The sequence below is a fragment of the Lactuca sativa genome, chromosome 7 (genome assembly GCF_002870075.4).
Source record: "Lactuca sativa cultivar Salinas chromosome 7, Lsat_Salinas_v11, whole genome shotgun sequence".
In the NCBI taxonomy this organism is placed as follows: domain Eukaryota; kingdom Viridiplantae; phylum Streptophyta; class Magnoliopsida; order Asterales; family Asteraceae; genus Lactuca; species Lactuca sativa.
In genome coordinates this window covers 26,211,345-26,238,084 of record NC_056629.2, presented here as the reverse complement: position 1 = coordinate 26,238,084, position 26,740 = coordinate 26,211,345, and the positions used below count along the sequence as shown (strand labels likewise).

The 26,740-nt window shown below is 35.3% G+C and overlaps 2 protein-coding genes and 1 pseudogene across 2 annotated transcripts; all 3 read left to right on the top strand.

Moving 5' to 3' along the window:
- Positions 1–6,170: 6,170 nt before the first annotated feature.
- On the top strand, positions 6,171–7,848 carry LOC111906782 (F-box protein SKIP27). Its single transcript, XM_023902556.3, has 4 exons — positions 6,171–6,325; positions 6,437–6,641; positions 7,123–7,197; positions 7,290–7,848. Exons 2-4 carry the CDS (start codon positions 6,444–6,446, stop codon positions 7,521–7,523), a joined length of 507 nt encoding a protein of 168 aa, XP_023758324.1. The 5' UTR covers positions 6,171–6,325; positions 6,437–6,443; the 3' UTR covers positions 7,524–7,848.
- Positions 7,849–11,757: 3,909 nt separating this feature from the next.
- Positions 11,758–14,166, top strand: LOC111907322 (mediator of RNA polymerase II transcription subunit 16-like; annotated as a pseudogene).
- A 6,668-nt stretch (positions 14,167–20,834) lies between these two features.
- Positions 20,835–21,915, top strand: LOC111907540 (heat stress transcription factor A-2e). The gene is made up of 2 exons (XM_023903337.3): positions 20,835–21,187; positions 21,301–21,915. Exons 1-2 carry the CDS (start codon positions 20,906–20,908, stop codon positions 21,718–21,720), a joined length of 702 nt encoding a protein of 233 aa, XP_023759105.1. The 5' UTR covers positions 20,835–20,905; the 3' UTR covers positions 21,721–21,915.
- The last annotated feature ends 4,825 nt before the right edge of the window (positions 21,916–26,740 follow it).

The window sequence follows — 26,740 nt, the reverse complement described above, 5'->3', positions numbered from 1 at the left end:
GCTCTGTATTAGGCGCAACTGACGATACTGTCCTTAGAGCGCAGCTGCTAGGACGTTTACCGTAGATCTAAAACACCTACGGGTTGTGGCGCAGCTGCCAGTGCTCATCTATAGGGTACTAGGTCCACTGCTGCCAATGTATACCTATAGGGCACTAGGTCCATGCTACTAATGTTCTTCTATTTCAGCTTTTATCCCTCATCATTCATCTACCCATGTTTTACCCAACATATTTTGTGGATATAAAATACTTTATACAGTTTACATCATTTAAAACATGTATAAAAATCTTTCACCAACATAGACAACAAGTATTCAGACAATATGCACATATAGCATGTAATTTATAATAAAAATACTTCATATCTATGTGTAAGATGAAAGGGACCATGCACTCACTTGAAAGGTGGTGACTCAGCACTCGGACAGCGCTTCGATACTCTCAAAACAATTTCCCTTCAATAAAACCTAATACCAATACAACTAGGGTTTAGTCTAATGATAACCGCGACAAATTAATAGTCTAGCTATTATTATTATTATTATATAAGCGTTAAATAACACTCAATATAACTCATAATAATAGCCCAAATACTCATTATAAGTTCCTAATAACGTTACTATATTAAACATAAGCTATACTAAAGATAGGGTAGACATAGTTCACTTACAGCGGGTTTTCTCGAAAACCGGGCTTCGCTGGAGCAGCGTTCCCGATCCGAAAGGCTCTTTTCTCGGGACTCCTGGAGCCTCGGGGCTTCCTTCGGGTGCTAGGGGGTTTACCTAGGCCTTTAGGGGGGGTTAGGGGCTTTAGAGAGAGAAACTAGAGAGAGAAAGAAGGGTTTGAAGGTGTGAAGAAATGGCAAGACCCGACACTTCTATTTATAGGGTGAATTCCTGAAGGACTCGCCGAGTCAGTGCCACATGTCATCATCCGATGGCTTTCCTTGGGGAGAAAGCCTTGGCCTATATTCAGCCACGTCACCCCTTTTGCAGCAGCACCCTGCCGACTTCTAAACCCCGTAACTTTCGCATACGAGCTCCGTTTTCGACGTTCTTTTTTTCCACGCGTAGGTAAAAACAAGATCTACAACTTTCATTTAGACTCCATCGGCTAATTCTCGACCGATCTCAAATTTAACAATAGGAGGCGTTTAGACTGTTAAATGACCGCGAAAAATTCGTAACTCCTTCATACGAACTCCGTTTTCGTCCATCTTTTTACTGTTGAGTTCCTATTAATGAGATATTCAACTCTCATTTAGGTCACGTAAGCCAAAAACCGCTCAAACTAAAATTCGAGTTTCGGGTTGTGCATTGCTAAGCCGAATCTTAGAAACATCATAACTTCTTCATACGAAGTCAGATTTGGGCGTTCTTTTTATGGATTTTCTCGGTTTAACATATTATACAACTTTTGTTTAGGTTGCTAAGGCTAAATCTTGCTCTATCGTAAATTCACTATTTACGCTTCCCGGTGTCGTGCCGGTTTTGCCGTAAAACTTCGACGGGCCATAACTTCTTCGTTATAACTCGAATTTCGACGTTCTTTATATGTACGGAAACCTTGTGACATATTCTACAAGTTGGTTAAGATTATTTATTCTAAATAATCTTTTTGTCGAAAAGTCGTTTTCGACCCCTATTGCCTCTAATTTGACTAGCCCGGATCTGCGGGCGTTACAGCTTTTTTGGATTATTTTTAGTTGATATGGAAAGTTATATTTTTTGTATATTGAAGCTCATTTAAACGATTGTTTTCTGGAAAAAAATCATTAATAGCATTAAACTTTGCAAAAAAATTTCATTAATAGCATCGTCGTTTCAAAAAACGACTTTTCTGTATTCTTTTTGGCTAATCTAGAATTTTTTTTTCTACATTAGAGCTAATTAATAGGATTTTTTTCAAAATATTTTATTAATGGAAAGTACATTTTCATTTTTTTTCGCGTAATAGACAATTTATGTAAGAAAAACATTTCAAATATGGATCATTTGTGTATTTTTGTTCACATGTAAACCATTTATGTAGTATATAAATTTAATTGTTAATTAGTAGGTCATTAATATGATAATTTTCTAGGGAAAATTTGTTTTTAGTATTGAAATTTGCAAAAAAAAAAAAAAAAAAAAAAGTAGAATGATAACAATATATTAATTTTTTTGTATTTATCATATATATATATATATATATATATATATATATATATATATATATATTATAATATAAGTTTTTAAATAAGACATAACGAGATTATCACCTTATAAAAATAAAAATAAGATAGCAACCAATTAATTGATTCTTTATTTCAATATTTCATTATTATTTTTAAACGATTAATTATGTTCTAAAGTTTTGTTATACGAAAATTTTGTCAGATATATAAAAGAAATCATGTTTTAATTTTTCAATTTATAAAAGTGATCATGGTTTATGTTTTTCATATATGAAAATCATATTACGAAAAAGAGTGTTAGCATCTACCCGTTTTAAAATAAATTTCACATATTATTTTAGTTTTTAAACAGATCTTTTGACAAAATAACTATTTTTATAGGATTCATGTATACTTATATATGAATAAGAGATGATACAAGAACAATATGTTACATGTTCTTTAAAGTATAGCATGTTCCTGCTAAGAACATATGAAAATTTGCATTCATAAATAAGTCTCAGTTTTTAACTAATTTGCTAATATTTATTGCAACACACCCTCCCTATAAACCTTAAGCTCCTAAATAGTCATCTGAAACTTTTCATCAAAAGAAACTATTTGGTATCGTTGCATCTCTAATAGTCAAAATAAACTATCTAGAGATTTGGTCCAAGGTTTCCTCTATGTCCGCATGAAGATGACATGTTACCATTCAAGCTGATAAGAAAACAATTACTAATCAAATTATATTTCGCGATGACAATCAATAAAGCTTACGGAGAAACAATTCCAAATATAGGTATTTATCTCCCAGAATCGGTTTCATGCATTGCCAACTTTATGTGGCATTGTCTAGAGGGATATCACGTGTCAATACAAAAGTATTAGTGAACTCTGACGAACAATTCAACGACAATGAAGTTTATACATCAAATATGGTCAATAAAGAGGATATCATTGCTCTGTAGGTATTTATCTTTAAGACTCGTTTGGAGGCAATATCATTTTATATGGAGATGGCTTTAGACAAATTCTTCTAGCAATACAAAGAGGCAATTGTTCGGATACTGTGCATGCATCATATTCGTCCAAATTACGACGTGATGTACAGTTTTACGTTTAACCGTAAACATGAGATTTATTTTGGTTGTATAACTAAGATTTGGATGAGACAAAATCATTTGATGAGTGGATTGTTAAAATTGGTGATGGTAATATTGGCGGCCCTAATGATGGTGAAGCTGAAATTGTATTTCCAGAAGACGCTGTTGTTCGCTCTATAGGTGACCATATTCATTCAATTGTATCCATCATTTATCTATCCTTTGAAAATCATCTTGATGATCAATCATATTTTCAAGATAAAGCTATTTTGGTCCCTACAAATGAAGAATTTGATGCTACCAATGACTACATTTTAGGATTGATGAAAAATGAAGGGAAAACATATGAGTTCAAATTCTTTATGTGATACAGAGTTACCAGGTTTTTTTGAGGAATCAATTTACTCTTCAGTTGTGTTGAATGATTTTAAGGCATCTAAAATTTCCAAACATAAACTTACACTAAAAATAGGTGTTCCAGTTATATTACTTTGTAATATCGATCAAACCAAAGGACTATGCAATTGTACTAGATTATAGATTGTTAGGCTTGGAAGAAACGTCATTGAAGCCTGAATCATATATGATAGATTCTTTATGGAGACTACTTATATACATTGCATAAATTTAACTCCGTCTAATGAAAGATTCTCAATCTATTTTCAGCGGAGGCAATTCCCTATAGTAGTTTATTTTGTTATGGCCACTAACAAAAGTCACTGACAATAATTATCAAATGTTGGATTATACTTGCATAAGCTTGTCTTCACTCATTTTCAGTTATATATTTTTTGTTTCTCGCGTCACATGTGAAAAGGGATTGAAGGTACTCATATATTACGAGGAGGTTGTCCAACTAATAAAACAAAAAAGTTATGTTTACAAAGAGGTCCTTCAACTATTATAGATATTCAAGTGTTTCTTTGTTTTTTTTCAAACATTTAAATGTTAGCAATAATGTTAAGTCTGTTTATCTTACTTTATTTTTTTATAGTGCCAACTTTTTATACATTTACATGTTTATCTAGTTAGGTTATATGAGATTAATAATAGTTTCTAAATTAATTTGAATGTATGTTTTTGTTTTACATAAACACTATTTTTTATTTTGGTTACATAATTTGTCTAAGCGTCTTTGATCTTCGATATAACTATGCAAACTACTCAACGTCATAAAGAATAATTATTGTATACTATCACAAGCTTTCAAAACACACATCCATATATATTCTCTTATCCATCTAATCTAAAAGAACTTATACAAAATACTAAAATAGATCTAAAGTTATTCTTGTAAAATGCATAAAATATAAGCAATATTTGTCATGCGGTCGACCACTTTGTTTTGTAAAACCCATCCACTTGGAGATTCCTCATTGGATATACACGTATGGTAACCTACCCCACCCACTTCTCTACGCAATTAAAACTTAAAAGTATATATAATTCATTTAGATTTTCAATTACTTAAATATATAAAGTTTATTAACAAAAATTAATTAAGCAACTATTACAAAATATTAATAACTAATTATCAATCATAATGTAAATAGAGATGTAAAAATATTTGACATTGACTCAATCTCTAGATGATATTACTATAATCATAAATTTCGTTCTAGTTTTATATATAACTTTTTAAGTTTACATGGTTAAAAGTAAATATAATAATAGTTAATTTATTAGCAGTTTATATTGGATTAATATCAAATTTAAATATTGGTCAACCAAATCAGGCACGTCAGCGCCACCATCCATCCACGTCGTCTCCTGCCACAAAATTTTCTTAAAACCGTGTCGCCGCCCCCGGCAACGGCTAGTTCAATCTTACCACGTGTGACCATTTTTCATTTAATTAATTAATACTTTGACCTTTTTTTTGTTTAAAACAAGAGTTTCAATAAATTGATATACTGTCTTTAGAACAAGTTAAACTTTACCACTTACGAGTTATAAATATTTACTACAACAATAATTACCCACTTAGATACTTTTTTTTAACTAAATAAATCCAACTGATTAATTTTATGCATACATACATGACATGTTGCATAAAATTTTGGCTCGCTCTACTATCGTTTTGATGTGGTAGTATGAATTTTGTGATTTGATATATGTCACATGTGTTTGTGTTATATTCCTATTATATTCCATCAATTGATAGTTGTATTTAAAATAGCAAATTCTGTAGTTTAATGCTCTGATTTAATCATATAATCTTAATAATGTTTTACGTAGAGGTGGCAAACCGTGCTATCGTTTTGTGTTTCTGTTTGACACGACACGACACGACAATGTTTTTTATAACACGAACACGACACGACACGATGTCGTTTTTTTTTAATTAACACGAAAACGAACGAAGTAAAAAACGACAAACACGACACGACAAGACAAATATATCATATACTAAAAACTAGTTTATTTGATGAATAATTTATCAAATATAAAACGATAAACACGACAAATACGAAAACACGATAAAGAACTGCTAAATCGTGTCAATTTCGTGTTGAATTTCGAACACGAACACGACACGACACTACATCGTGTTTTTTATAGATAACACGAACACGACACGAACATGAATTCAAATTTTAGTTTCGTCCAAATTTCGTTTCGTGTCGTGTCATAAATTGTCACCCCTAGTTTTACGTATATACACCTTTTTTCTTTATATTAATACGTTCTCTATATTAAATTATTAATACGTATATGCTTATAACTCAAAGCTTTTGAATAAAATACATACAAAAAACTGAAATATCGGAAACTTCGAGTGCTTTCGAGGAAATATAGGAGTTTAAAAGTTGATTTCAAGTGGACACTCTCCCTTAAAATTTTAAAATTTTAAAATTAAATACAAAACAAACCCAATCTCTCTCTCTCTCTCTCTCTCTCTCTCTCACTATATAAACAACTTCCAATTTAGAATCGAACACTACCACGATATATAGCTTCCATATACAAAATCTGCTCTTGTTTCCTTCTCAAGAACAACCGTTATATCAATCCAACTTTACTCCTTCCAAGAAATTAGGGTTTATTTCCCAATCCAAAAAGGTACTTAATTTCATCATTTCTGTTCAACCCACATCTGGGTTTCCGTTCTTTTTGGCATACTCGATCTGGGTTTTGTTTATTTTGACTAATTTTATATGATGGTAATATCAGGAACAAAATGTCAATGGTGAACAATCAAGGGTTAGGGCTTGTAAGACGTACGAGTTCATTTGGTAGAAAAAGAATCTTGATTTTGAATAATATGGATTTTGATTCAATTGAAGTTGCTACACCCAAAAAGAAGCAGTTTTTGGGAAGTGAATCTTTCTTTTGTTGTGAAAGATCGTTGCTTGAAGCTCTGCCTCAAGAAATCTTGGTGAGTTCTTATATTTCAATCCGTTTGTGCAGTTTCTTGATCAATTTAGAAGCTTTCTGTTGCAAATTAATCATCTTTTTGATTAAAATGTAAATAACATTCAATATAATTCATAAATCTTAAGAATGATTGATTCTGCAACGAAAAAGAGATGGTTTGATCAGCAAAACGGTTGTTTTTACCACATTTATGATGTCTGTATATGAAATTCTGCTGATTTGTAGCAAATTAATCATCTTTTTTTATAAAAATGTGAAAAAAAACAGTATAATTTTCAAGAATGAACTGTGTACTCTGTTTTTTCACACATTTATGCTACTTGTATGTGATTTTTTTTTAATTTAATGCAAATTGATCATCTTTTTGATGAAAGTGTGAAGAAAACAGATTATAATTTGTTAACATGATCGGTTTTTTACACACAGATATGGTGTTAGTGTGTGAACTTTTATTGATTTTGCGACTTCTAAATTTTGAACAGATAAAGATATTGTGTGGGGTGGATCATGATGATTTGAAGAGGCTTTTCCACGTATCAAAACCGATCCGAGAAGCTGTAAGTTGTTTATTTTATAATTTATAATTTATAATATTTTTTGCAACAAAAATCAAAAAAGTGTTGCTAATTTCTTTTTATACGAAATGCAGGCTGTGATTGCAAAAGAATTGCATTTTAAATATAGTACACCAAAAAAGATCCCAGCTTTTAGGTGTTCATTGAATCTAGAGGAAATCCCATCAAGAGATTTTGACGAAATTGAAGCTCCAAATGCTCCAAAACAATCTAGGGTTTCTAGTTCTCGCCTGACGAAAAAAAACCTGGCTGCTATAACTGTGTCCTTGTTTGCTTCATACCCATCAGACGAACAGCAAGGACAGTGATAGTAGCCAACTAATAACTTATTTATACTGATAGTATCGTAAAAACGACAATGGTGCATCGAGATCCTTCGGTTTTGACAATGATGTGTTTCGGGGTTTTTTTTTGTAGATATGTTTGGGTATACATTTGTTTGTAGTGTGTTATATATGGTATTATGGGTTGTACCTTGGTCCTTCAATATTTTATTGAAGATGAGTGAGTGATTTAGGGGTTTGTACATTTAGTGTAAAAAGAGTTAGGAATATACAACCAATAGTTTTGTTGGGGGGTTCTTTCTTGATTTAATAAAAAGGTTTGGTGGTGGTGCTTTGTTTTGTTGAATAATGATTTCCGATGGAAAGTGTAGGGTACCGTTTTTATTGCAGTAGGTACAAGTATATTTTATATGTATTTGGAGGGAAAAACATATGACACATAAAAGGAACCAAGCACTAGGTGTTGGTTGAATATGAATTTTAGGTAACGGAGAAGGAAAAGACAATATTTATTTACTTTTGATTAAAAATAATGTATGCAAATGACATCTCATTTTCTTTGCGGTAATAAAAAAGTTCTTAACAATTTAATAACTTCGAAGAAGGTAATTCACTTTTTTTAAGATGACTAAAATGGCAAAATACCTTTGTCATTAGTTTTTTTTTTTTTTTTTGAAAGTTTTTTTCTTGGAAAAACATATTTTTGGAAATGATAATTCAAGCTTTTATTCTAAATAACATTGTTGATGATCCAAAAAATGCTTTTAATATCTTTTAGTTCATATGTTTAAGGGTTTAGTTTTTAGGACTTTAGGGGCTCTTTGTTTCGGACATTTCAAGTTCAAATTTATTAAGAAAAATGTTTTCTAAGGGCATTCACAGTGCATTAAACGTATTAGAGTTTAATAAATTGACACATCATCATTTTACTAACTATACAACTCTATATTAATTTTCCTACAATGCATTGAATAGAGTTCAATGTAATATATATTTAATAATTTAATAGTTAAAAAGTTCCATTTTTCGCATTGAAGAGTTCAATGACCATTAAACTTCATATCCATTGAATGCCAACATGACATCTCATAATGATAGAGTTTAATTCATTGAATGTCAATTAGGCATGCCACCTCATTCACATCTTCCAATAAACTATGTATTGTGGGTGCTAATGGTAAAGAACTCGAAGTTTTGAGGGTATAGGGGTGAAGTATTTAACTTAAATTTGTTGTTTTTTTGAAGTATTTAACTTGTTGCTTGATTTATGGAAAAATAGGTTTAAACCCTGAACCCGTGAGTGTATAGGTTGAACCCAAGAAACCAAAAAACCGCTCAAACCGACCTTATAACCCGAGAAACCGAATCGACTAGAAATCGATCATATTGGGTTCTGAAAACCAGAAATCGACCATTTATGGGTTGGGTTGGGTTTGGGTCCAAAAACCCACCAATGCACACTTTACTGGAGATGACATTTGGTGTGGCTAAATTATATATATATATATATATATATATATATATATATATATATATATATATATATATACACCTGAAAGCAAATTTCTTTAACTCGTCAAACATGGAATGAGGGGAATTTTGCAATAAAAATTTACACCATATATGTTGCTACCATTATTTCGTTCTTTATGAGGTTGGGCTTGAGACTTTGAAACAAACCTTTTAAGTCTCTCAAGTGCTTTGATCTCACCAGGCTCCACGTTACCATCAATGATTAAGGTGGGTGATTCAACGGTGGCGATGAGGTTGTTTAACACACCAAAAATGTTACTCCAATTATCTTCTTCTACCACCATCACTTTCTTCCCATTGTATATATTTGAGCAGTGGTCAAGATTCACAGGGAGGTCTCAATCTCCCTTATCATACATATTTATAAAGCTAATATTTTTTTCTTGAATCTCATCCATTTGAAACCATTTTTTAACTTCCTCAAACCACATTTATTTGAAACTCATTTTTTTAACTAATGCAACTCAAAAGTTTTCTTAATTAGGATTTAACACTCAAAAGTTTTATAACTTATATTATGTTTAATTAGCATTTAGTGAAAAATTTACTATAAAAAGGTCAATCTTTTGGGAAGACATGCATACAAATGATATACAAATTTCAGAAATAAAACAGACTTAAAGGTTTTTGTGTTAGATTGAGGTCTTATGACCATTTTTGGAGATATGCTATTATATTAGAGTTTTTAATCTGTAAGTTTGTTATACTAATTCGTTTTTATATTTCTTCGTTTTTGGATGATTGTAATACAGTCGTTGTATATTGTGGTTTAATCGTTAATATATTGATCATATGTTATATATCGTGATGTCGAAAATATTTAATTAAATAGATGTATATATTATCATATAATTCAAAATAATCAATACATTATATCAATTTAGTATACAAATTATTATATCAAATTTAACAACGTTATATATATATATATATATATATATATATATATATATATATATATATATATATATATATATATATATATATATATATATATATAAAGACTTCAATTATATAGGTGTTTCTACGCAACACACGGACATTCGTCTAGTATTAGTAACAGAGGAAGAATAGATTTTGACGAGATAGGTTAACAAGATTATGTAAAAAAAAGAATGAGTGATGAGTGGGAAAGGGGAGGGGGTAGCAGGTACGAGTAGGATGGGTGGGGTATTTTTTTCTTTTGTTTCCTTATTAGGTAAAATATAATTAAGATAAAAATATATATTAAAAAAAACTAAAAGGGTAAAAAATGTCAATTTATGTGGCTTAAGGACCATCAATGCAAGTTTTAGTAACCACATGGACCGAGTTTGTCAATAAAAATTTGCAAGGACCTAACTTGTAACTTTTGGTAATTCACAGAAACCATTTATGTATTTTTTTTTTTGAATAAAGATTTTATAAGATGATAACAGACTTGATATCACGTGCTCGTCAGACTTTTAATAAAATATAGACAAAATTGCAAAAATGATCCCTATAGTATGCATTTTTTGGGGGTTTTAGTTCAAACCGTGATTTTTTTGGATTGATGGTCATTTTAAACTAGTTTCCTTGCACTTTCGGTCCCCTAGAAAACTGAAAAGACTAAAATGTCATTCTGATATATTTTGTATGGTTTTTGTTATTTAGTTTAAAGTTTTATTAATAAAAATTATGGGGCCCACCTAGGGATGGCAAAAAACCCTATACACAATGGGAAACACGAAACCCGCACCCATTTTTGTGACATCCCCATTTTCACGGCCAGAAAAGACCGATTTGTTTATGCTTTGTTTTATAAAATCAGAGTAATCTTTTAAAGAAAACAGTTGCGGAATTTGTTCCCAAAACAAAATATGATAAAAAGTATCAAATCATTTCTTTAAAGAAATGTATTTTCATTATGTAACAAAATCTCGGGATGTCATGTTCAATACAGACCAAAATCATAAACAGAACAAAATAGACCTTACAACAGTTATTCATAACTACTGGCCTATAATCCAAAATCTCTCGTCAAGTCCACCAATTTATACTCTTGTGCCATTACCTGTAATGCAAAGAAAATTGAGTGGGTCAGGCTTGGGAGCCTGGTGAGCATATACGGTTTTCAACCAACAATAATATAATTATTATATTCAACCATCAAACAATCAACTCAATTACCCATCCCTATTATCTTTCTTAGGATTTTACACTAGGAATTCAACTACCCGTCATTCATTCATTCCTAAGGATTGACCTAAGGAATTAGCACAAACTTCCATTGCTACATAAGGCGCATCTGCCAACATTATCCTTTAAGCGCCTCTGCCAGGATTACGTCATACACTATGAGGCGCGACTGTCAGGTTTATGACATTCTCTTTTAGGCGCATCTGCCGGCATTATCCTATAAGCGCATCTGCCAGGATTATCCTATAAGCGCATCTGCCACGATTACGACATTCACTACTTGGTGCATCTACCGATATTATTCTTAAGCGCATCTGCTAGTATTATGATATTCTCTAATTGGTGCATCTGCCAATATCATTCTTAATCATCTTTCATACCTCATCATTTTATCACATACCAACTATCTCATCTACCCATGTTCTACCCAACATATTTGTAGATATAAAACACATATACAGTTTAACTCATTTAAAAACTATATAAAACATCTATTCCACACTCATCTCAAATAAACAACAATATATAAACACATAGCACGTATTTTATAACAAATACTTCATGTTTATTACTTGATATGTTAGGGAAAGGAATAGAATCGGCTCTGATTAATCCTTCAGCTCTAGTTGATAAGCCATGGCAGGCATCGGGTGAGACATTAAACAACATTGACCATGAAGCAATGGCTGTTGACCCTGCACTTGTATTAACCATCCAGGTTGGTTGTTATTACTGAACTGAACTGATGATTTTATTGATGATATTGTTACTTGTTTGCTAATCTTAAGGATGAAATATAATATGTAGGCATATGTTGATGCTGTTCTTGATCTGGCATCACATTTCATCACACGATTGAGGCGTTATGCGAGCTTCTGTCGTACACTGGCAAGTCATGCTGTAACTGCAGGGACAAGTGGCAACCGTAGCATGGTCATCAGTCCCACCACCCAAAGTACTGGCACTCCTGCTCCTGGAGCTACACAGGGTTAGTTTTTACTTTTTACTTTTTACTACACTTGTCTTTTATTATTGGTTTAAAGTTACGGGTTACCTGCAAAAATTGGCAACCTACTTCAATTGATTTCTTTCTTCTTGCATGGTGCACCCTATCTATGTCTCTTCATATACAAAGCTATTTTCACTGGTATAAGTAGGCGGATTTTTGGGCTAAGAAATAGCAATGTACTTTCATTGAATTATTTATGTTCTCATTTATGTTGTTTTATTTTCCTGGTGCTCAAAATGGCAGTGCAAGTTCTACAGCAAGCACTCCAATCCAAGCATGGGTACAAGGAGCCATTGCTAAGATCAGCAACACATCTGATGGTGCTCCTAACAGCAACAGCAACAGCAACACCACTCCCAATCCCATAAACGGTCCACCTTCCTTTATGCCTATAAGTATAAACACCGGAACTTTCCCTAGGACGCCAGCTGTCAGGCTTATCGGGGACTTCCATTTCCTTCATAGACTCTGCCAACTTTTGCTATTTTGCTTTTTCTTCCGGCGAATACAGCTACCAAGATTTATAGGTGATGCAGCTGCACAAAGAAACACAGATTCATCAGCAGCCGTTCATAAACCTCAGCCTGGAAAGGTTGAAGAAGTCAGTTCTGTTCCTACAAAAGCTACATCCGCTTTGGGCAGGACAGAAGAGTTGCCCGTTGCCATTGCCCGGGCTGGGCAGTAGGTTGGGTCTGGAGCAAAAGGCCCTGAAGAAGGTCCTGTGAATAGGTCAAGATATGGTTCGGGCAATGCTGGTCAATGTTACACATTTGATGAGGTAAGACCATTACTTGATCTCTCTTCTTTTTGTCCTTTTTGAAAATCAACAAGTAGCAATGTAGTTTCATTTTTGTCCGCTTTGGGCAGGACACTAGACCTATAGTTTTGATATCTGATGTGGTGCATGCAGGTAGAGGTGTTGTTCTTGATACTAATGGATCTGTGTAAACGAACATCAGGTCTGGCACACCCACTGCCTGTTTCCCAGGTAGGCAGCGCCAACATCCAGGTCCGCCTCCATTACATAGACGGAAACTACACCGTCTTGCCAGAGGTCGTCGAAGCATCACTCGGCCCACATATGCAGGTAGGTTTTCTATTATATTTACATACATCTCATTCCATTCCTTTAACTCTTATTATTATTATTTTTTTAAAATCTTTTTCCCACTTGACAGAATATGCCTCGGCCTAGAGGTGCAGATGCTGCTGGGTTATTGCTGAGAGAATTAGAACTCCATCCTCCAGCTGAAGAGTGGCACAGACAAAACACATACGGTGGGACATGGTCCGATCCTGATGATTTTGGTGTTGTCGATGATTCCTCTTCACGAATGAGCATCACCACTTCCACTTCCTCCTCGGATTCATCAAATGAAACCACTGCCACTCATGTTCATGTTCATGAAGCCCAACGTATATGGCCAAGGAAACGAAGAATGTCTGAAAGAGATGCAACTTTTGGGTTAAACACTTCCGTTGGTTTGGGTGCCTATCTTGGAATCATGGGCTCTCGAAGAGATGTAGTAACTGCTGTTTGGAAAACCGGTCTCGATGGCGTTTGGTACAAGGTATGCTATATCATCTTTATTTTTACAAATTTAATGTTTTTAATTACATTATTTTATGCAGTGTATACGATGTTTGAGGCAAACTTCAGCTTTTAACTCGCAAGCTGGCAACACCAATACATCTACTCAAAGTGAGAGGGAGACATGGTGGATTAGCCGATGGGTTCATGGCTGTCCTATGTGTGGAGGGACATGGGTTCGTGTTGTATAGTCATATCACCACCTTATTATATCTATGCTCTTCTAGGTTAGCTTCTTGCTTTAACCCATAAATAATTTGACATTAAATATTAATTTATGTTATGATTATAGGTAGAAACTAGAAATGCTGTATGTAATAAACAAATCATTGCAAGTTTTCTTTACATTTAACCCTACGGAGAACCAAACAATATATCTGCCAGCCGAGCTTAGCCAGATCCACAACACTTTCCATGTTTCTCAGTTGCGAAAGTGCCTAGTGGACGATTCTGCAGTAGTACCTTTGGAGGATATTCAGGTTGATGACAGCCTGAATTATATTGAGCGCCCAGTCGCAATCCTCGATAGGAAGTCGAAGGATTTGAGGAACAAGAAGGTGGAGCTAGTGAAGGTGCAATGGCAGCACCGCAAGGGTTCGGAATGGACTTGGGAGCCGGTGGACGAGATGATGGAGCATTATCCCGAGCTGTTTCAGGATCGAGCAGCAGACTTCGAGGACGAAGTCTAAAATAAGTGGGGGAGATTTGTAGCACCCGGTTCCTGGTACATAAATGTTATCTGAGTATTTCCTTTCTTTTAGCCTTGGACTCGGCGAGTCATAGGTCCGACTCGCCGAGTGGATGCGGGACCCAGGACACATTTAAGTTGGCGACTCGGCGAGTCCATATCCTGGACTCGGCGAGTCATAGCTGTTGGATGAAACCCTAAGTTTCAGGGATTTGCACCTTATTTAAAGGACTTATCAGCCCCAAGCCGGCCCCCATTGACCCTTAAAGCCCTGTATCTCTCGTTCTAAGCTATTCTTTGAGAGTTTGAGGTTAGTGTGTGTGTTTTTGAAGGTTTGGAAGGAGGAAGGAAGTAGATCCAGAAGAAGGGAAGCCATCCAGGCATTATTTGTGTTCTTCCAGCAGTTCCTTTGAGGTATAACCCGTTTTCCCCATGATTCTATGCTTAAAACTTCATTTGGGTCCTTCTTGGTCAAATCCCCAAGCTTGTATGTGCATTATATGTCGTAATAAGATGTTTGGCCTCTGGATCTAGGCAAGATTGAGCTCCAGGAGCTCAGATCTGTTAGCTTTATGGCCCCATGTTGCTTGTTAGCCCTAGATCTACCCTTTTGAGACATTTTGAGCCCTAAAATCCATATTAGTGAATATCCACACGTAAAGTTGGAAACTTTACGTGTGATTAGTGTCCTAGAAGTCCAGATCTATGAATGGCATGGACTGGAATCGAGCAAATCCGTGTATTCAGTAGGTGCATGGCAACGACTCGGCGAGTCGTTCATATGACTCGGCGAGTCTGTTCGCGAGTCTCCGAGTTTGTCCCCCTTTCGTAGTGTCGAGTGAGCAGTGAGTCACGGGGTGTGACTCAGTGAGTCGGAAGCTTAACTCATCCATGGAGGTACTCGGCGAGTCAATGCCCTGACTCGGCGAGTTCTAGGCAATCTCCTTAGATCAAGAACAGACTCGGCGAGTTGTTCATACAACTCGGCGAGTCTTAGCATAAGTGTTCTTCGGATGAAGATGAACTCGGCGAGTTGTTCATACAACTCGGCGAGTAGAATGAAGGACTTGAATATTAGTTAAGAAGGTGAACCCGTCGAGTCGTCGCCTAACTCGACGGGTAGGATCGGGTTTCAGGGCAGTCGTTTGGGTAGGGACTCGGCGAGTTGGAAAGCCAACTCGGCGAGTCGGGTCAACTGAAAGTTGAATCTGGCTTTGGCTTAGGGCAAGGTCAGGGGTAAAATGGTCATTTTACCCAAAGGTCAGCGAGCAGTGTTTGATTGAGTATATTGTGGGAATTGCAGCCGGAGGGTTTCCGGAGCAGCAGCAGCAGTAGTAGGTGATCAATTCCCACACAGACCAGCAGCTAATTCGAGGTGAGTTTCCTTTCCAGTAGGAACGGGTCTAAGGCACCAAGGCCGACCCGTGTAGACGAGATGCTAGTACTAGAGTGTGGGGCGAGCCCGTATCTCTGGGTTTAGTCAAGTATGATATATGTGTTAATATGATAGAGTTGCTTATACTTGTTGTCTGCGTGATACTTGTATGTAATGGGTTAGCGGTTGAGTGTGGGCAGGGCCCGTATCTCTCCGAGGTTGGAGTGTGGGCTAGGCCCGTATCTCCCAGATAGCGAAGTGTGGGCAGGGCCCGTATCTTCACAAGTGTGGGCGAGGCCCGTATCTCCCGGCTAGCGAAGTGTGGGCAGGGCCCGTATCTTCCCGAGTGTGGGCAAGGCCCGTAACTCCTAGCTGAACATTGGTTGTTATATGTTGCATGGTATGGGGTATTATGGGGGAACTCACTAAGCTTTGTGCTTACAGTTTCAGTTTTGGTTTCAGGTACCTCCTCAGCTAGGGGAAAGGAGCCGGCGCGGTAGCAGCATGTCACACACACACACACACTCCCTTGTTTCCGCAGCTACGAGCTTCACTGGGATTGATACTCTGATATTTTGATTAGTTGTATGATTTGGTTTTTAGACATGGTTCACTTTATGTTGTGGTTGATCAACGATGTTTTTAGTTATTAATATTTTCTAAAGTAATGTTTTTAAAACAAAATTTTTGGACGTGAAAAATTGGGTCGTTACAAGTTGGTATCAGAGCCCTGGTTTGAGGGATTCGGACACATCTTCGGAAGTGTTTGAACTCAAATCGAGGGATTAAAAGATTTTCTAAAGGAAAATGTTTTCAAAAAAAGAAATTGGGAAAAGAGTTTTGAGAAAGAACGAAGTGTGTGATGTGCGCGACCGGCCGAGCTCAAGTAAGTATCCCCAAAGTACCCATACAAGTTTATGTTATGTTTATCAGCTTTTGTAGAACAACATGCTAGAATAGGACTAAGGATCTAGGAGTGATGCCTTATGTGCCTGCTTAATGTGTTTCAGTTGTGTGAGAACTTGCATGTTAGTTTCTGAGCAGACAGTACGTAGGGTGGCCTGATTAGGTTATGCCTGGTAGTATGAGCTTAGCACTTTATGCTAGCTCAGTTCCTGACAGTGTATAGAGTTAATTGAGATTGTTACCCTTATCTGAATGCTGCTTGCTTCGTGCTTCGTGGGACTCTGAATAATGGGAGTTAGCCATTAGGCGAATGCGTCACGTCACATGCGATCAGGGTTGAATAATCTTAGAGTGTCGGATTTGATCCTACTGCGCAGCTCTTGTTTGAGTCCAACCGTTGTAGGGACGAGTCCGATACTCGAAGGATTATCTGAGCCTCGTCACATGTGATGGTATTCGGGTAATGGCTAATTGGCATTACAAGGAGGCCTGCAGCAGCTGAGGACTGGTTAGAGTGGAATTAGAGATTTCCCTAGGGTAAGCCTAGGATGAGTATAGCAGTGATCAGCAATAGTGAAAGGGATCTGGTGGAGTCGAGGCATACCTTGGAAAAGGTATGGATAGATGTGGAAGGTAGTATGGGCCCGTACTACTGAAAGCAGAGGATCCGTACCCGAACCGAGGGAGGCCAGGATGAGACCAGGGAACTTGTGGTAGTTATGATCCCTCAAGGAGTGTCAGTATCACTAATGATTGTCATTTATGTATTGCAGAATGGTGGTACTTCGATCGAGGCCGGTGGATGGCGGTTCAGGAGAGGGGTCAGGTTTGGGATCAGGTTCCGAACCGATTGATGAGGGACTACGCGAGTTCATCGCGTCAGAGATCACCAGGGGTATCCTTGAGTCGACTCCTATTATCTTCGGGTCGATCAAGGAAGGGATCATCGAGTTGATGGAGGATCGCCTTAGGGCGTTCAGGAGCGACATGGCATCTGGCCAGTCAGGATCTCGCACACTGTCCTTTAAGGACTTCAGGGGCAGTGGTGCGCCGGATTTCCATGGGGTGAAAGACCCCATTGCTGCCAGACGATGGATTGTAGACATCGAGTTTGCCCAGTTGACTAGCTTCTGCCCCGAGGGGTCGAAGATGAGGTATGCAGCAGGATGTTTACGGGACCGAGCCCGGGATTGGTGGGAGTCAGTGGGTGACTCGTTGGGAGCCTCAGCTATCGAGGCTATGACCTGGTCGGACTTTGTGACCAGGTTCAAGGCAGAGTTTACGCCGGCTGTCGAGCTTCAGCAGCTGGCCAGAGAGTTTCTAGACATGAGGCAGACGACGGAGACTGTGGCGGAGATCACCGCCAAGTTCCGGGAGAGGGCTTTATTAGTGCCCCAGTACGCTGGTGACGAGGACATGAAAAGGACTCGTTATCATGATATGCTACGAGCTGACATCCGGAAGCATGTTAGTTTTTCGGCTTGCCCTACCTTGGACTCTATGATTGCCAGGGCAAGGGAGAGGGAGCTAGATTTGGAGCACATCCGGAAACGGAAATTAGAGGAGGGTCAGGCAGGAGGGGCTTCGGGGAAGAAGCCCAGGGGATCAGATGGTAGGCCGAAAGGCCAGTCAGGACCGAGCCGCTGCGGGAAATGCGGCAGGACGCATGTGGGGGCATGTAGGACGGGATCAGTAGGCTGCTACAAGTGCGGCAAGGCAAGGCACTTTAGCAGGGATTGTACTACTCCAGTTTTAGTTATTCAGACATCGGAGTTGCTGTGCTTTCACTGCAACCAGAGGGGCCACAAGAAGGCCAATTGCCCCCAGTTGACAGTTTCAGCGCCGGTGAAGGCGCCAGCTCCAGCGACCCTGCGGAGGCTCCAGTGGTAAGGAGCCGGGCATTTCAGCTGACTACCGAGGAGGCACGCGCCGCACCCGATGTGGTGAAGGGTATGATTCGTTCCCTCTATCTTATTTTTATGATGTTATGTTATTGATATGTGCTCTGTATGTATATGTATGTATTAGGATCGTTCCATGTGAACGGCCTCCCAGTTCAGGTGTTATTTGATTCGGGTGCATCCCGATCATTCGTTTCCCTTGCGCTTAGCAAGAAGTTTCATGAGTCATCGGACGAGTTAGATTGCCCTTTGGAGGTGGAGATTGCTGACGATCGATCGGTGCGAGCATCGATGGTATTTCGAGATTGCGTGCTGCGTTTGTTTGAGGAACGCTATTTGGTAGATTTGGTTCTCATTCCGTTGCGTGGGAACACGGTGATTATAGGCATGGATTAGCTGAGCCCTAATAGGGCAGTGATAGATTGCGCGCAGCAACTAGTGCGGGCCAGGACCCCAAGCGGAGGGGAGTTAGTGATTCATGGAGAGAGGCCTCAGTGTGGACCCACTGTATGTTCAGCTGCGAGGGCTAGACGCTACCTTCAACAGGGATGCATCATATGAATATGTAATCTACATTAGAAATTGTTCTTGATACACTGTTGATTTAAACTTAATTATAATACATATACCAATTTGTAATCTGTTTTAATCGTAACGAATTAAACCATTATAATGAAAAAGTCATTTTCAAATTAACACGTTATATCGAACGAAAGGTTTACGGTCCCCAAAATATACACAATTGTTCGAAGATTGTTTCTTGAAAAAAAACATTGTTATTGTACTAATCCGTAATATGTACAATATAATTATTTATGAAACGAAAAAAATAAAAGTGAACAATTTTTTTTTACTCGACCAGTTTTACTTGTCCTAAACAACTTGACTATATGACTCGTTGCTCATCATTCCACATTGTAGCCCATATTTGGGCTCCAACATTTTTTTATAGTTTAAAATTTCGGACATAATTTAAAAATCAGCCTTTAAAACTATGATATAATTATATAATCAAATAAGAAACTTAACTATTACTTATAACTTAATTATTACTTATTTAATGCACTGTGCTCTCTTTTATAAAACCAACTTTCAAAACCCTATGAAATAAATTTATATTCAAAACTAGTTTATAACCCGTGATCATCATGGTTATAAAATTAATTAAGTTTTCGTATTAAAAAATCAAAATTATTAATGAATTATTTTAAATAAATTATTACTTAAGAGATATTTTTTTAGTTATATAAAATTATAATCGTTGATTTAAATAAATACGTGGAGTTATATCATTTTATAATTTATATTAATTTTATTTTATTTTTTAATCTAATGTTATTAATTTAATATAATTAAAGGGATAAATTTTAAATTTTGAAATTTAAAATGAAAAATCAATTATTAATTTAATAAAATTAGAGTGGAAAATTTAAAATTTAAAATTTAAAATTTGAAATGAATAATTAATAGGTTGACAAGTGACATGATAAATGATATATAACACTAATGAGGGGTTCTAATTGCACGACACTTGTCAATATGAGATTAAACCTATTCTTTTATTAAAATAGGAATAAACAAAGCATCTTATAACTAAAATTGGTTTTTAGTTATTTCAATTTATTATGGTTCTGGAAAGTATACGGCCCATGACTTTCTCGCCTTAATCAATTTGTACCTCACACAGAACACTCGAAGATAAGTGTGATAAACTCACCAAAATCTCACCACATTTGTCTTTATAATTGAATAGAAAATACAAATTTTTGTATACAAAAACTATTAAAGATATCACTAGTACAATAAAACCAATATTATTATCTACAATAATTTAGTTTGTTTTAGAATGTTCTAGAAGATTCTAGAACATTATAGAAGTCAATGAAAGATTCTAGAATATACCGGAAGATTCGAGAATACTTTAGAACGACATGGAAGACCCTGAAAGATTATAAAATATTCTAGAAAACATTAGAGCATCATAGACCTCTCTACGACATGGTAAAATGTTCTAGAAACATATAGAAACTTATAGAACATGATAGATAGTTCTAGAGTTATCATGTAAATACCAAGTGTATACTAGCATCTAGAAACTTCTTTAGAGGCCTATAAATATGTGTGGAGCTCATTTTCTCCAAACCATCCAATAAACACTAATAGTCTCTCAAAGTGTGAGTTCTTCTTAAGTGTGTTATTTTCCACATAAAAAGTCGTGTTCAACATAAACTGTGGTTCTCCTAATGGAGCATATTGAGGTTGAGGACATTGAGATTGTTAGTGATATTAGTGAGGGTTCTAGCAATACTGACGAATTGATTAAGGGTGTCCGCAATGGAAGTCTACCTCCTTTTGTGACAAAACTTTATGATATGGTGAGTAACGAAGCAATGGACTCCACGATCTCATGGGTTGGTGATACACGTTTCGTTATATGGAATGAACAAGACTTTATCATCAACCTCCTCCCCACGATGTCAAAAAGTAATAATTTTGATAGCTTTGTTACTCAACTCAACAATTATGTAAGATCTTAAATTCTTGAATTACACTTAAATCTGATAAGCTATATACAAATGTTTTTCGTTTTGAGTTAATGTAACAATAAATTCTTTTTTCTTTTGAATTTATGAACTAGGGTTTCAAAAAGATCTCTTGGGATCGTCGTGAGTATGCACATGAATCGTTTCAAAAAGGAAAACGACACTTACTAAAGAATATTAAAAGGAGAAGCAAAGGAAATACATCTATGGCGGATAAAATGACATGTGAAATACAAAAACTTGAGTGTGAATCAAAGGAACTTGATCTTGAACTAAGTAAGTTCAAAGAATACGTCGATAATACATTGTCTGACCAAAAAAGAATCGTTCAAGCGATGGCAAACGCGATCAAATCAACATTTGATCAATACCATCATGTACGTGGTGCACATATGAGTAAGGAGACAAATAATAACAACAAAGGCAAAGGTGCACAAAATCTGAAAACGAGCGAGTTAGGCCAATCGAGCTTTAGTCAAAGTTTGGTGATTGAAGTGGAAGATGAGGACATATAAAAAGTTTGGTTTACTACGAAAAAAATTGGTTTAGAATGAATATATGGCGGTCGAGACCTTTTTATTTTAGTAGAAATATTAATGAATGTTTTACTAGTTTTATATGTGGTTTATATAAAGTCTTATCGCATCACTTTGTTAAAATCAAATAAACTTTGGATTTATTGATCCACTAGCAATTTAATAGCATGGTTGCATTAGGCGTCTTAGATGGGAAACAGTCGGGTCTTGGCTTCTTGGGTGTATGTCATATCCAAAGTGTGATAATTCTTACATTTTGATTCATGTTGTACGTTTCTCAAAAAAAAAATTGTCATATTATGTGGCACCATTTGATATGGGTTTTAGTAAATTTAGAAACACACTAACCTTTTTTTTTACTTATAACAAGAAAAATAATTGCAAAGATAGCCTCTAATGCCAGTGTTACTAAAAAAACTTAATTCACATTTAACAAGATTAAAATATCGATCATATTATATATGTTTGTAAAAGATTGAACTTTTAATTCATTGAATTACCAAATTTACAAAAACCAAGCTCATTTGAAGTAGAAATCTGCCAAAAGATAATGTCGATTATTTCTAATTTCATATTAACCAAAATCATATATAATGGCTAGCAATATGCAACTAAAGTCGTTTAGATGGAAATGAGTTAAAAGTATATGCTTTAAATATTTTTACCGTCCCATATTTCTAAATTTCCTATATTTTAGCTACTATATAGCAGCTAATAATAATTTCTAAATTTTGTTAAGTTCAAAATAATGATGACTTCCAACATAATCTTACAACTAATGTATTTTATATTTAATTATGGTAATATTTTATAATTAATATTTTTTATTGTGCAGGCGTGTGGACAGTGCTATTATGTGAAAACAATAAATAAAATATGTTGTTTGATAATATAAATACATTCAATCTTACATAACTATTGTCATTAACACATATTCTCACTAATTAAATCGTCTATAAAGTTATTATACACTTTTTATTATTATTATCATTCTGTCAGAATGTTGTCAGAATGTTTATTGAGCCGTATTCTGTCAGAATGAAAATAAGTGAAAAACGATGTATGAGAACAAAAATGAATAAGAATTAGTGAGAATGCATGAAAATGACGATATTTTTGTAAGGTTGAACGTATTTGCATTACTAAAAAACTTATTCTCTTACTAATTCTCATAGAATAACATTGTCCACACGTTCACACAATAATTGTTCATCCATATTATAACATAGCCCTATATATATATATATATATATATATATATATATATATATATATATATATATATATATATATATATATATATATTGTACAAATGTGTTGACTACTATTGTACCCTTAGCTGGTTTTATGGCTTAATATCTCGATCTCAAAATATCTCTCAATCTTGTAGATCCATCCAAACACATATTCCAAAGATCGACAATTCTAGGTTTCTTATACAATAGTCACTTCTATATGACCTAGCTAAATTTATATCGTGATCAGAATCAGTACCTCAACGCACCCTATATGTATTTCTTCACGTCTATCCTCATGTCGACACCAGTAGCCCCTTAGAATTCCAACTCTTCCACCGTACTTTGCTTACTAGAACCAACATTAGTCTGAGAGTGAAGCAAGGGAATCCAATATATAAATATTGTGACCATAAATTAGACATCTTAGTAAGATTGTTTGGTTTTTGTTTAGTAGTTGATAGTATCATTGTTTGATTCGATTCCACTAACTACTCATCCTTTTTATTTGATTCTAGCCTTATTGATACGAACTCTTTTAACAAGCATTATGAATAGTCTTTAATAAAATCTTTTAAAAGTATTTTAAAATAGTTTTTAATGAAATCTTTTAAAAATATTTTCAGAGTTTTTAGTTTGCGGAAAACAATCCAAAAACTTAAATACAATTAATTTTTTAGAGTTCAGATGCGGACAATGGTCCCAAAACACAATTTCAAAAATAATTTTAAGTTGGAAAAAAATCAAAACATGTGATAATGTCTCAACGAATATCAAAATAAGGTTTAAGAAGTCAATACAACCAAAAGTCTTCTAAATGTTCAAGCTTATAAATCCTTTAAGCTTTTAACAAGATCTATTAATATGCAAAAAAGTTTATCAATAAGTGGGTTATGCTTTGGGGAGCCTAGTGAGTATAATCCTAGGTTTTAACATTATAAAACTAGAATATGATTGAACACTCAAATCATATCCAAAAATAAAGTGTGTACCTTATCGAAATCACAAGTAACATAACTCAAATTTGGGGATAGATATAACACAATCCAAAGTACATTATTATACTTGTTAAAAATTCATAAATCTTCACTGGTAATCATATAAAATGCAAAATTGTTATATCAAAATACGACATCCTCTAAAATTCATATTTCATCAAGTAAGAAAATTAGTACTTGTAAATTTTATTATTTTCGTATTTGATAAGCCGATACAAAATCATTTTACAAAACATAACCTTTTCTCAAAAGTGGGTAATTAAGAAAGTCAATTCATATAACTACAATGCAATGCATGCAACTATCTCAACTCAAGTCAACTTCAATAAGTCAAATCTCACAATGATAAATGACAGTGGACACTTGAAGTACTCCCCCACAAGTTCCTAGAGTCGTAATCTCATCTCTTTAATTCTATATGAAAATTGTGCTTCCTTTTTCATTGTCTGGTTAAGTGGAACTCTCACCATCGATCTAGGAACTACGTAGCCATTTAGCCATATCCCTAGTCCCACACAAAGGGTAGTGGACCCACATATACATGTGAGGATTATTTGAAAATCTAATCACATCAACTGAAAACACAATGGATCCATAACATGAACACACAAGTCTCTCATCCTAGTATGAGTGCACATATAGGATGCCAAAATCAAATTCTAAATAAAATAAAGCCTTTTTTGCTTTCAAAATCAAATCACTTCCAAAATGTCATTTCATGAGTGCACACATATTTCCATATAACAATCAAAATTCATATATAATTATCATATCATAAAAACCTTCAAGCTAATCAAAACATAATAAGAAATAGGAAGTTTTGGAAGTTCCCAAACCCTAACACTTGAGTATGAATCTAATAGAAACCTAAAATAATATCACAAGTATTTAACAAATAAAAACCTTCTATTTGTTGAGTTTTTCACTAAGAATATTCTCACAAAGAGAACGAACAAATATTTTGAATCATGTCTAAGAACTCACCAAGAACTCTCAGATCTCTCTACAGAAACTCTCTCACGTAGAATACAATATCATCAACTCTTAACTAATGAAAGAGACTAGTATAAATACTAGTCTAAACCTAAGAGAAAATAATTCTACAAATTCTTCAGATCTTCCAATTGAATCAAATCCATAATTTGCAAGGTTTAAATCTGCCAAGATATATATATAGATCTGGTAAATAAGGAACATATCAGATAAGATCTTCAGAATACTTCTTCACCAAGTAATTCTGATCTGCTCCGGATTCATACATCAGCACCAATATGATATACGCTCATCAGGGGCATCAATGTTAGGGAGTCATCTGTTGATCAACTTTAGTTAGAGCAGCTTCAACTTTAGCATATAGAGTATAACTATCAACGTATCAGGTCTTCGGTGTATCATATAATCAATGTGTCATCAATGTAAGAACTTCAACGTATGGACACACTGATCAGTCACAATACCAGCAGATCAGGTCTTTCGTAAATGGTGATCTTCGTGCTGATAATACTTTCAGTGCCTTTAGTGTCTTTCGGTCATCAAGGGGTGATCTTCAGTGGTACCAAGAAACATGATGACTTCAGAGATTAGTTCCAGATTTGTTCAGCTAAGGAAGCTTAGATTTGGTCTTCAGTCTTCAACATCTTAACTTTAGTGTTTGGTAGAGCAGTAACATATATCTTCAATATCAATCTTTAGAAACATTAGCATATCTTCAGATTAACTAAATAAACAAACTCTAACAGACCATTTTGTCTAAGTTGTATTATTTACATTTGCTTATAAAAGACTCTGTCTACAATAAGTAGATAAAATAAAATTATAATGTATATATTTTGCATCATAAAATCTATACAAATATGTTCCCAACAATCCCCCCTATTTGATGATGTCAAAACCAAGCTAATAAAGAATGAAATAATAAATAAATACAACTGAAGTAATCTGTTCATCTATGCTCCCCCTCAGAGAAACAACATTTGAGGTTTGCTTCCTGTTAGATGTATAACCTTTTTCTTTCAATTTTATCTGTATTCTATGAATGAACAAGTGACAACCAAACAAAACTAATGACATTTCTCCCTTTTTTTTTTAAAGCATCAATAATCCTTGCTTGTATTTTTCTTTTGTTTTTTAAGAAGACAATAGCAACCTGAAATGAAACAAAACATCAAATAAAGTTAAAGGTCATGCATCTCTCATTTCCACATGGGAGCCTCTATGGGTTGCAGCTTATCATGCGGCCTTTGATGCTCTGCCTTGACCATCCTGTAGGTCATGCATCTTTCAACATACCATGTTATCTCTCTCTCTCTCTCTCTCTCTCTCTCTCTTCATACACGACCACCAATAGCTCAATCTCAAATCCTGATACATCTTGTTGGCCCCTGGATGAATAGAAAAGAAAGACTTATGAGCCTCCTCTAACACTATTTGTCTAACCCCACCAGACATCGGAACTCAGATCCGACCACACCGGGTCAACATCCCTTGACTATCTGTGACAAATCTATCAATATTACCTCTGATCCTCTCTTTCTTCCATTTCTCTTTCTAAACTCCCTCGGCATGACCTTCCCCGGTTAATCCCAAAAGTGGAGAATCAAGTGATATCCTCATATACGCCACCCTTTCTAAAGACTCAGCTGACTTGCGGCTCAAAGCATCTGCCACTATATTCGCTTTACCCGGATGGTAAAGGATCTCGCAGTCATAATCCTTGACCACGTCCAGCCACCTGTGCTGCTTCATGTTCAGGTTCGGTTGATCCAT